The sequence below is a fragment of the Oncorhynchus mykiss genome, chromosome 8 (genome assembly GCF_057628025.1).
Source record: "Oncorhynchus mykiss isolate SJ-2025 chromosome 8, ASM5762802v1, whole genome shotgun sequence".
NCBI classification, from domain to species: domain Eukaryota; kingdom Metazoa; phylum Chordata; class Actinopteri; order Salmoniformes; family Salmonidae; genus Oncorhynchus; species Oncorhynchus mykiss.
The window spans coordinates 57,417,677-57,430,233 of record NC_143029.1 but is presented as its reverse complement, the minus strand read 5'-3'; the positions used below and the strand labels follow the sequence as shown (position 1 = coordinate 57,430,233).

At 43.0% G+C, this 12,557-nt stretch overlaps 1 protein-coding gene across 2 annotated transcripts in view; it reads left to right on the top strand.

The window, feature by feature from the left end:
- Positions 1-10,779, top strand: part of LOC110530174 (glycogen debranching enzyme) — a 33,852-nt gene extending 23,073 nt beyond the window's left edge. For both annotated transcript variants that reach the window (XM_021613037.3, XM_021613036.3), the window contains exons 19-34: positions 769-881; positions 1,310-1,444; positions 2,040-2,170; positions 2,531-2,667; positions 2,957-3,090; positions 3,328-3,503; positions 3,852-3,954; positions 4,054-4,279; positions 4,978-5,098; positions 5,310-5,445; positions 5,632-5,744; positions 5,883-6,094; positions 9,227-9,324; positions 9,493-9,580; positions 9,722-9,855; positions 9,934-10,779. In XM_021613037.3, coding sequence (XP_021468712.3) covers positions 769-881; positions 1,310-1,444; positions 2,040-2,170; positions 2,531-2,667; positions 2,957-3,090; positions 3,328-3,503; positions 3,852-3,954; positions 4,054-4,279; positions 4,978-5,098; positions 5,310-5,445; positions 5,632-5,744; positions 5,883-6,094; positions 9,227-9,324; positions 9,493-9,580; positions 9,722-9,855; positions 9,934-10,051 — 2,175 coding nt within the window. In that variant the 3' untranslated portion in view covers positions 10,052-10,779. The remainder of the gene's footprint in view (positions 1-768; positions 882-1,309; positions 1,445-2,039; positions 2,171-2,530; positions 2,668-2,956; positions 3,091-3,327; positions 3,504-3,851; positions 3,955-4,053; positions 4,280-4,977; positions 5,099-5,309; positions 5,446-5,631; positions 5,745-5,882; positions 6,095-9,226; positions 9,325-9,492; positions 9,581-9,721; positions 9,856-9,933) is intronic.
- Positions 10,780-12,557: the final 1,778 nt, after the last annotated feature.

The following is a 12,557-nucleotide window of genomic DNA, read 5'->3' as shown; positions in this document are numbered from 1 at the left end:
CGCTAAATGTACTTTTTGCATTTTAGTTAAAGTAAAACATTTGGTAATGATTAACGCCATGTTTTTGCAATGATTTACGCTAGATGACTAACAGGAGCCGCTTTTTTGAAGACACCCCACCATCTTGGTACTACTCCTCCATTGTAAAAAAATATATATATATATTGGAAGCTATAGAAATTGATTTTTTTACATTTTAACTAGACAAGCGAGTTAAGAACAAATTCTTATTTACAATGACAGCCTACTGGGGAACAGTGGGTTAACAGCCTTGTTCAGGGGTACATTTAGTTTTTGCCATGTTTATTCTATTACAGACACCTTAATGCATATTTTTGTATTAAATTATGTTAGCTAAACATTAACATGTCAAATGACAAGATATATACAAAAATGTACCTTAAAGCATCATTTTTTTGTATAAAAAAAGGACAAGTTATAATTTTACTGTCCCCACTACTACAACATCAAAATACTTAAATGCATGGAATTTTGTCCTTAAAACATTTGATTTCAATGCTGTAGAATTCCATTCACTCCTATGGAGTTCTGCATCTTCTGGAGAGTGGCAATATCGCCAACCGGTGGCTTCAAAGCGTCTCACTGGTCAATACTTAGCAATCCAGTGTTTATATACATAATTGATATAGACCAGCAAAAGCCAATTCAGAATTGTCTTCAACTCTCCTCTCAATAACCCATTGTGGACCTTGATACTGTTTTGTGTGGCAGTGAAACTGTATTCACCCATGGTCTTATTCACCCCAGCTGAAGGACAGTGGCGTTGTGAAACATGCAGGGGTGACATCCAAGGGCAGCAGTGAGTTTGTCCAGGAGATCGTCTTCGAGCGCCTCACCCCCGGTAGCGTCATCGCCTTCAGGTTAGAGGTCATGATGAGTAGCCCAATATACCCAGACATTGAATAGAATTTAAAGGTCTACTGTAAAACGCACACATATGTTAGTGAGGGGTGGGGGTGTTCTTTGGCCAGTTTGGCCTCATATTGTCTACTCACAGCTCACAGGTAATACTGTTAACTCTTCAGCCCTTCGATAGCTCAGTTGGTAGAGCGTTGGACTGTAAAATAGCAGTGGTCTGTAGGTCGCTGGTTCAAATCCGTCTTGAAGGAAGAAACCTTTTGGCCGAGAAATCTCTTCAGCATTGCAGACTGTATGTCTCCTAGCCTGGTCCAATATCTGTTTATGCTGTCTTGACAACTTCTATGTTCATGTCAGGCCAATGGCACAAACAGATCTGGGACCAGGCGATATGTTTCCCTCTGAGATGTATCTGTGTTTCCCTCATCAGGGTGAGTCTGGACCCCAGGGCCCAAGAGCTGGTGGGAGTCATCAGACATCACCTGATCCAGTTCAGCCCAAAGTACAAGCTTGGCAGTCTGCCCGACCAGCACACACCAACCATACTGGAGACACCCCTGGCACAGTGAGTATACATCGCACAAAGACACACTTGCACACACACACACACACATACATACATACATACATGCACACAAATGTACCGCTACACACACACACACACGCTGCTTTGCAAACACACCATTTTGCAAGCACACCATGTCTTTTGGAAAAGTGCTGAAAAGGTATAGTACAGATGTCGCATCTTAATTTGATCATCCTGTTGCAGGATAACTTTCCTACAATGCAGGGGATTAAAAACGTGTATTGAATTTGAAGTTTAAAAGGCCTTTTGAAGTTTGTAATTTCCACTTTCCACTTGATTTTCCCTCACGAAAAATGTATCAAACCGTACAAAAAATGTCCGTTAATTATAATCTGCGTAATAATTGACATGTCCTGTTGCTGCTGGATTATTTTCCTGCTGTAGCAAACTTGCTCAAATTAAAATCCTACATCTGTATGTTTTTTTTAATGATGGTCATATATTTGTATAGTGAGGAATTGATCAACACACTGATCAACATACTGATCAGTGGAACTCTGTAGTCTCCAGTTGTGCCCAGTAAGGTGAGTGTGTGTTGTAATGTTACGTGACACTATCCTCTATCCCCATGCAGGATCATGTCTAAGCTGACCCTGGCCGACATGAACATGCTGCTGTTCCGCTGTGACTCTGAGGAGCAGGAGGAAGGAGGAGGCTGCTACAACATCCCCTCCTGGACTAGCTTCAAGTACGGTGGCCTGCAAGGTACAGTACAGTTCACACAGAGGAGGGGTCCAGTCAGCACCATGGTTGGGGTCAATTTCCCATTTTAACTCAGTCTATTCAGTGGAAATTGAAATAGAAAGGGGAATTTTGCAGTTTACTTCCTGAATTGACTGATTTTGGAAGTGAATTGATCCCAACCCTGGTCAGCGCACATTGTGTTTGTTGCCCCTAACCACTGACACTTTGTCAGATATTTTTCCACCTCTCCATGGTTAAGGTTAGGATTTGGGTTGGTAAGCTGGTCCTAGATCTGTGCCTACGAACATCTGTACACATGAGAATATTGTTGAATGAAACTGGACATAGACATTAAAAATCTGATTCATTGTTTTGATACAGGTTTGATGTCAGTGATGGCAGACATTCGTCCCAAGAACGACCTGGGCCACCCGGTGTGTGACAACCTGAGACAGGGTGACTGGATGATTGACTACGTCAGCAACAGGCTGGTATCCCGTGGTGGCGCTCTAGGAGAGGTGAGCACGGTTTGAGTGACAGTAATTCAAACCGAATGAATCCCTCTTGATTTTCTATAAGGCCTTATGACAAAGTAGACTGCCAAGACGGTCTGATGAACTTGACAATAATGATGCTAAATAGAAGGGAATCCATCCTACAACTCAGCCCATCTAAGACCTGAGTTTTAAATCTACCAGTGTGGCAGCAGTAAGATGAGGATTCACTCGCTGTCACCATTTTCCACAGTCGTCATTTCCAAGGTTGGTGTTTTCCATATAGCATGTTTGTTGTCCGAAACGTTTCCAGGTGGGGAAGTGGCTGGAAGGGATGTTCCACTATCTGAAGCACATCCCTCGCTACCTCATCCCCTGCTACTTTGACGCCATCCTCGTGGGAGCCTACACCACAGCTCTGGACATCACCTTCAACAAGATGTCCTGGTATGTCCCCACAGAAACAGCCCTGTAAATGTTTCTCACACACTCAACATACAGTCAGAAAATGATGCAATAGAACAATTGAAGAGACTTCAATTAGATTTTGTATTTGGTGTTAAAAAGGCCCTGCACCTTTAACTTTAAGGGTGTGCCGAAAATCTTATTTACATTTGATGTGTTTTTCTGCACAGCAGTTTTCATGTAAAACCATGTTTTTCTCTGTGTTTCTCTCTTGTTCAGTTTTGTCCAGAACGGCTCCACCTTCGTCAAACTGCTGGCTCTGGGCTCGGTCCAGATGTGTGGTGTTGGCAGTTTCCCGGCTCTGCCCCCCTTGTCCCTGGCGCTACCCGACGTCCCCTACCGCCTCGACAAGGACACCGGCAAGAAGGAGCAATGCTGCGTCTCCCTGGCTGCAGGTCTGCCTAGCAACAACTCATGTCTATTCTACTACTGTAAACAGTGGTGGGACGTCATCATACTTTTTCTGTTGATATTCTGGAAACGAATGATAATAATCCTCATGCTGGACGACATTGAGTAGCCAAATAACTGGTGTTTTAGAAGTCTCCTGGTAGTCATCAAAACAACCTATCATTGTCGCTTGGTATTTTACTGAAACGATGCCGTAAGCTTCAGTTCATGACCAGTTCGGTAGCTGATAAAGTCCTATTTGTATCTCGATACCACTTGAGAATTGGTGTTTGAATTTCAGCTGTGTTCGAACATCTGCTTCCTTTATTCATCTCTACCTTCCTGTTTCACAGGTCTGCCTCACTTCTCCTCTGGAATCTTCCGCTGCTGGGGCCGAGACACCTTTATCGCTCTGCGTGGACTCATGCTGGTCACTGGTCGTCACCTGGAGGCTAGGTGACTGTTCCCTGCACTGCACTAGTATCCAAATGGGACTTCTTAGGTATCATTTGATACAATTGTATATGTTAATTCAATGTTTATTTTCATGAACAGAAACATCATCCTGGCGTTTGCAGGCACCCTGAGACACGGTCTTATCCCCAACCTGTTGGGCGAGGGCATCAGTGCACGCTATAACTGCCGTGACGCAGTGTGGTGGTGGCTGCAGTGCATCCAAGACTACTGTACCCTGGTGCCCGAGGGCACTGCCGTCCTCCACTGCCCTGTGGTCAGGATGTATCCCCATGACGACTCCGAGCCCCACGCCCCTGGCACTCCGGTAGGTCACAGCAATGCACATACCGTACACACACATTTTCTTAATCTCTCTCTCTCTCTCTCTCTCTCTCTCTCTCTCTCTCACTCACTCACTCACTCACTCACTCACTCACTCACTCACTCACTCACTCACTCACTCACTCACTCACTCACTCACTCACTCACTCACTCACTCACTCACTCACTCACTCACTCTCTCACACACACACACACATGTAGACACCCACAATCAAACACATAAATGCACACACAGACACACACTCTTAATCTTTCTCTCTCTCTCACACACACACACTCCCACATGTACACACATACAGTATATACACCCACACACATATGGAAAAGCACAATCTACACACACACGTACATTGTAATATTTTTGTATGCTGGTATTGTACGTTCTGTATTGTAGATATGTAGTGGTGTAATAATGTTATATGATGTACTGTTTTATCTTTTGTTTTATGTGTAATGTAAGTACCTTAATGTGTTTGGACCCCAGGAAGAGGGAGAGCTAATGGGGATCCCTAATAAATACATTCACTCACACACTCTCCCATCGCTCTCTCTCTCACACACACACTCTCACATGCGCACATATTACCCGCACACATTGTGCATAAATCCACACATGTCCACACAAACACGTACTGGACCTCAAGCAGGGGTACAGTCTAACGTCATCCTCGTGTGTTTCAGTTCTCGTTCACACAGCCCCTTTGTGATGTCATCCATGAGGCCATGACTCGTCACATGCAGGGCATCGACTTCAGAGAGCGCAACGCCGGGCCAAATATCGACATGCACATGAAGGACGAGGGTGAGTCTGCCACGGTCACCTCCGGTCACGGTCACCTCCGGTCACGGTCACACTTTGAGATAATAAGTAGGACCAGTAGTTTTTCCTGGTTACGTTACCTTCTGGGCCCCGGTTATTCCCTAAATGGTTATTATGTTTGTTCTTATGGTGAACATTGTCATGGGGTCTTGCTTCAGCAAACAAGGTGTATTGTTGTTCTCCTTGCTCCCAGGCTTCAATGTTGTGGCCAAAGTGAATCGTTATACTGGTTTTGTGTACGGCGGCAACCGTTTCAACTGCGGAACGTGGATGGACAAAATGGGAGAGAGTGACAAAGCTCGCAACAAGGGCATGCCCGCCACACCCAGGTAAGACCTTTGTCATCATAGACCACCAATATAATAGAATACAAAACCATACATTACAACACAATGTTAACCAAACTGTGAGGCAATCGTATTATTCTTCAAATATTAAGCTGTTGTAAATGCACAATGAATTCACGTTTCGTTTGATCTGATTTGTCTCATGTCCCTGGTGGTGTGTGTCTCCAGAGATGGGTCAGCGGTGGAGATGGTGGGTCTCTGTAAGTCTGCGGTGCGCTGGCTGGTGGAGCTCCATAAGAAGGGTCTTTTCCCCCACAGCTCCATGAAAATACACCGGGACGGTGAGTGCTGCCTGGGCACAAGCACACACACACATACATTCTATTGTATGCAAACACACACACACACGTACCCGACTTCCCTTTCTTTAATAAGACATAATGAAAACATTGTTATTCTATGATTGTTTTCCCTGGCAGGTAAGGAGTTGAAGGTGTCCTATGAGGATTGGAACCATAAGATCCAAGTCAACTTTGAGAAGAACTTCTATGTGTCCCATGACGAGAAGGACCCCGACGAGAAGCACCCCGACCTGGTCCACAAGAGAGGCATTTACAAGGACAGCCAAGGAGCCTCCAGCCCCTGGTGTGACTACCAGCTCAGGCCCAACTTTTGCATCGCCATGGTGGTGGTGAGTTGCTATCAGTGGCGTCAGCTCATGCCCGGTTTCCTGTTTTTTTTTCTCATTGTAATTTTAGTTTACTTGCATGATCGACTGATTGAAATGGAATTGACCCCAAGACTGGTCCTTAGCCCTTTTCTTGCAATGATCTACAGCAGTGGTTCCCAAACTTTTTATAGTCCCGTACGCCTTCGAACATTCAACCTCCAGCTGTGAACCCCCTCTAGCACCAGGGTCAGGGTGAGTTTTTGTCACAATCCGGCTCGTGGGAAGTGACAAAGAGCTCTTATAGGACCAGGGCACAAATAATAATATAATAATAATCAATCATTTTGCTCTTTATTTAACCATCTTACATATAAAAACGTATTTGTTCGTCGAACATTATTAATAACTCACCACAGATTAATGAGAAGGGTGTGCTTGAAAGGATGCACATAACTCTGCAATGTTGGGTTTCATTGGAGAGACTCTGTCTTTAATCATTTTCCACACACAGTCTGTGCCTGTATTTAGTTTTCAAGCTAGTGAGGGCCAATAATCCGCTCTCACATAAGTAAGTGGTTGCAAAGGGCATCAGTGTTTTAACAGCGCGATTTGCCAAGGCAGGATACTCTGAAATCCAGAAATATGATTAAATAAATTGTTCACAGAACCGCTTGTTTCAATTTCGATGAGGCTCTCTTGTTCAGATATCGGTAAGTGGACTGGAGGCAGGGCATGAAAGCCATAACGAATCCAGTTGTTTGTGTCATCCTTTTGTATCAACTCTTCAACTGCTTCGCTGTATCACATTGGAAAGACCTGTTTGTTGTCCTTTAAAATTGCAGATAGAGAAGAGCTCCAATTTCTTAATCATAGCCTCAATTGTTTCACACACATTGAATATAGTTGTGGAGGCTCCCTGTAATCCTAGATCCAGATCATTCAGGCGAGAAAAAACATCATCCAGATAACCAGCGCACGTCTGTATATTGTAAAAGCATTACATGGTCGCTGCCCATATCTTTACAGAGTGCAGAAAATACACGAGTTCAGGGGCCTTGCTTTAACAAAGTTAACTATTTTCACTGTACTGTCCAAAACGTCTTTCAACCTGTCAGGCATTCCCTTGGCAGCTAGAGCCTCTCTGTGGATGCTGCAGTGTACCCAAGTGGCATCGGGAGCAACTGCTTGCATGTGCATTACCACTCCACTATGTCTCCCTGTCATGGCTTTTGCGCCATCAGTACAGATACCAACACATCTTGACCACCAAAGTCCATTTGATGAAGCTGTCCAGTACTTTAAAAAAATTCTCTCCTGTTGTCCTGGTTTCCAGTGGTTTGCAGAAGATGATGTCTTCCTTAAGTGACCCCCCATAATAAATGTAACAGATATATACCAGGAGCTGTGCCAGTCTGTTGACTCATCCAGCTGTAGCGCATAGAATTCACTAGCTTGGATGCGAAGCAGTAAATGTTTCAAAACATCTGACATGTCACTGATCCGTCGTGAAACAGTGTTGTTTGATGAAGACATTGTCTGTATAGTTTTTTGGGGCCTTTCCCCCCAGAATTGTTCCAGCCATATCTGCGGCAGCAGGAAGAATTAAGTCCTCCACAATAGTATGAGACTTGCCTGTCCTAGCCACTCGGTAGCTCACCATATAAGACGCTTCTAGCCCCTTCTTATTAATGGTATCTGTTACTTTTATACATGTCTTACTACTCGAAAGTCATCTTAATTCTCGCTCAAAAAACTCCTGTGGCTTATTTTTCAAATTGGCATTTTTTGTTTCTAAATGTCTGAATGTTTCATTGAGTTGTGAGAAAGTACTTTTGCACATATAACACACTGTGGCTGAGGAAAGGCACTACTCCCAATATAAGTGAATCCCAAATCAATGTAGTTCTCATCATATTTGCGCCTCTTTGATGGTCCAACATCCCTGTCTGTTGTTCGGTGCTTTCCCGGGAAAAAGGGCAGTAGCTCTTTCGGCTGCATCAGATTCACAACTGTCAGTGTCCATGCTAGCTGGGCTAACAACAAGTGTATAATTAATTACTGATGCTAGCATTGGATGTGCTCGTGGCAGCAGAACAACTTGTGTCGTCAACAGGTACAGGTGTAGTACTGCTGGTAGTAGCAGTACTACCAGTAGAGCTGGTATGTGTCTCTATGGATACGGGCCTTCATTTTTGGCTACATTCGGACCATTAATGGAATTCCCGCGAGAGAGTAACAGTTAATATGATTGGATGTTAATTATTTGACTAGGCTACCTGTATTTGACATTGTGTTGTTATTTTACTGAACAGTAGATGGTTTAATTTTATTTTTGCCAGTAAAATGAGGCTACTCAGGCAAGAAAAAAACCTTACCCAAATGTGTAGCCCCGTTGGAAAATATAAATGGACTGTTTGAAAATTATACATATATATTTTTTAAAATGTGGATCACATTTTTATTTGGCGTACCCCCGACGACATTGTACCACAGTTTGGGAATACCTGGTTTAGACCGTTTGTAAGTTTTGACAGACTAGGAGTGAGGTTCTCTTCTTCTCCCACTTTGACCATGCAGTGCGGGAATCTTAGCTCTATTCCGTTTAGTTTTATCCTAAACAAAACTCCCTAGTCCTTGCCAATGTCAAGCATGCCAATAACATGATGCTGCCATCACCATGCTTGAAAATATGAAGTGGTACTCAAAAATGATTTAATATTTTTATTTAATTTTTAGTTTATGTGAATCACATTTTTATTTGGCCTACCCCCGACAGCATTGCTTACCCCTGGGGTTAAAACTTATTTTTTAAATCATATTTTAATGGAAATGTTTTTATATATCTTATATATCTTTAGCTCACATAATATAATTTAAAAGTATTCATTAAGGTGTCTGTAATAGAATATATGTGTCAAAACAAATGTAGACATGAATAAATGCATTTCTATAGCTTCCAATATGTTTTTTACAATGGTGGGGGAGTGCCAAGATGGCGCGGTGGCTTCAATACAGCGCCCCCTGTAATTTATCTAGTGTATATATAAATCATTGTTTTCTTGACTACCCCTTGGGTGTAAATATATCTAAAGAACTGGGGTGGAGTTTGTGAGGTATTAATGAGTTTAATATTTTCTCTATTTTGTCCCTGAGGCTCCTGAGTTGTTCACGGTGGAGAGAGCCTGGAAGGCCCTGGAGGTCGCTGAGAAGAAGCTGCTAGGACCTCTGGGAATGAAGACCTTGGATCCAGAGTAAGATACCTACAGCTATTAGTCATTATTATTAGTAGGTCCAAGTTTTTCCTATTCAGGTCATATTGTTAGGAAAAGCTCCTGGAGCCCTCTTCATTTACTGATTCATTTTCTATATATATTTTCTTGGCTTGTATACTACTGACATCACGTTTATTTCTCCCCCAGTGATATGGTGTACTGTGGTGTCTATGACAACGCCCTGGATAACGACAACTACAACGTGGCCAGAGGCTTCAACTACCACCAAGGACCGGTGAGTGTGCTTCACTCAGGATTGGAGTTGTAACACACCTTAAATGAGGAGTTATTGTTCACCTTCTTATGGCAATGCTCCTGGATAAATAAAGTTGTATTGAGTTGATCTGTTGGGTTTAATGACTTGTTTTTTTTTTAGGAGTGGCTGTGGCCAATTGGGTACTTCCTTCGAGCAAAGCTCTATTTTGCCAAGAAGCTTGGGAAGGAGACCTATGACCAGACAGTGTACCTGGTGAAGAGCATACTCTCTCAGCATTATGTCCACCTGGAGAGGTAAATGCACACAGACGCACACACACACATTTACGCACACTATTTGAACACCCATCCATGTCTCTTCTAACCCCCCAGGTCTAGTTGGAAGGGTTTGCCAGAGCTGACCAATGAAAACGGACAGAATTGCCCCTTCAGCTGCGAATCCCAGGCCTGGTCCATCTCCACGGTGCTGGAAGTCCTCCACGACATGTGACAACACCTCAATTCCTGTGGGAGGAGACCCGCCCTATGATCTCACTTCCTGTGGGTGGAGACTCGTCCCCTCTTGTAGTCCGGCATTGTTTAATTTCACCTTCGTAGTGTGGTCTTTGTTGTCTTGTTTTGGACCTCATGTACACCCCATGGACTAACCATACTGGGATCTCAAGTATACAGCAGGCTAATGCCTAGTGAACATGTGAACACCAGCACTTGCAGTTTGTTGTGGAGGGCATTGGGAAATTGTAGTTCACAGCCTCATTTAACACCTGACTTAGTGTTGTCAAGGTATCTGTTACAGTAGATATGAGCTAATGTTATCGCACTTAAAGATGAGGTGATGTATTCTAAGGTTTAAAACCAGATTACCTCCTAGGTAGATAAACTTTCATCTTGTCGCCTTAGCTGCTAACCTGTCTCTTTTAAAGACTGTATCAAAGTGTACTGTACTATGAAATTTGTCAATTGGTGATCCATTGTCGTGTGCTACCATGCCTTTTACTGGAGTTTAGATCCCTAAATAGAAACCTCTGTGGAAACGTGTCACTGTGACTGAAACCTTGTAGAGTTGCTCTTCTATCTATGACCCTCTAAATGTGATGCATCTCTCCTTGTGAATCTGATGCCTCATTTTATTGGTCAACATGCATCTAGCTTATAGTGTGTTTAGTGTGTCTAGTCTACATAGTGTTGTCATGGTATATAAACAGTCTGCAACCTGAACTATTCTGTGTCTTTGTCTTCATGTCTGTGTTGAGGTGAAGAAAAACAATAGTTTGACTGACTGAGTAGCCTGTACACTAGCTCCCAGTTAGCTCTCTGGGTTGTGTTAGACACAGCATACAGTAAAACCTTTATTTATTGAAACTGAATCTAGTTATTTTTTTAAAATACAATTTTCAAGAGAAACCTGGTCAAAGACCACAGTAGATTTGACAATATCTACAATTATAAACCTATGTCATGAAGAACGTTTTTTTTTACAGTATAATAACTGTCTCTAGTCCTGTTCTTTAGGATCAATTGAAGACAGAGGGATATCATGGGGATCCCGAACACTGACAAGACACAGGCAGAGAGCACCTGAAAAGAGAAAAAGAAACACTAAAAATAACATATCTACACAACGCACTCCACATTTTCAAAGTGAAGTCATTTTGGGGGGAGTTGTTGAATATCTCTTAAGGACTGACACTGGACCATTCAGGATCAATTAACACCTATTGCCATTATAGTGTCTTTGGCATTAAAACGTGTGTAATTGTACTGCTGAAAAATAAAACTGTATCCCAGGGTTGGGTATTCAGAAGACTGAGGCAGGGTTTAATCTAACTTTTTAGCTGGGCTTTGCTCTTTTCATATTTATTTTGATCCTGACAAACTTCCCAGTCGCTCCCAGTGACAAGCATACCCATACAATTATGCTGCCACCACAATATTTGAAAATACAGAGGATCAACAACATTGCATTCACTAATTACTGGCCTGTTTGACAAAGTCGTTTAAAAAAATCCACTTCAAATCATCCATTCTGTTTGCAACAAGGCTGGTAAGTAATACTGCAAGATAACATGACAAAGAAATACATTTTTCAGCATAAATGTACAACTACAGTGCATTTGGACAGTATTTGGACCACTTCCCAGTTTCCATATTTTGTTACATTACAGCCTTATTTTAAAATGGATTTAAAAAAATGTATCCTAAACAATCTACAAACAATATCCCATAATGACAAAATGAAAAGGTCCCCAAGAGCTTCTCTGTGGAGATGGGAGAACCTTCCAGAACCATCTCTGCAGCAATCTACCAATCAGGCCTTTATACTAGAGTGACCAGACAGAAGCCACTCCTCAGTAAAAGGCACATGACAGCACGCTTGGAGTTTGCCAAAAGGCACCTAATGACTCTCAGGCCATGAGAAACAAGATTCTGTTGTCTTATGAAACCAAGATTGAACTCTTTAGCCTGAATGCCAAGCGTCACGTCTGGAGGCACCATCCTACGGTGAAGCATGGTGGTGGCAGCATCATTATGTGGGGATGTTTTTCAGCAGCAGGGACTGGGAGACTAGCCAGGATAGAGGGAAAGATGAACGGAGCAAAGTACAGAGAGATCCTTGATGAAAACCTGCTCCAGAGCTCTCAGGACCTCAGACTGGGGCAAAGGTTCTCCTTCCAATAGGACAGTGACATTAAGCACACAGCCAAGACAACGCAGGAATGGCTTCGGGACAAGTCTCTGAATGTCCTTGAGTGGCCCAGCGAGAGCCCGGACTTGAACCTGATCGAACATCTCTGAAGAGACGGGAAAATAGCTGTCCAACCTGACAGAGTTTGAGAGGATCTGCAGAGAAGAATGTGAGAAACTCCCCAAATACAGGTGAACCAAGCTTGTAGCGTCATACCCAAGAAGACTCTAGGCTGTAATTGCTGCCAAACGTGCTTCAACAAAGTACTGAGTAAAGGGTCTGAATACTTATGTAAATGTGATATTTCCGT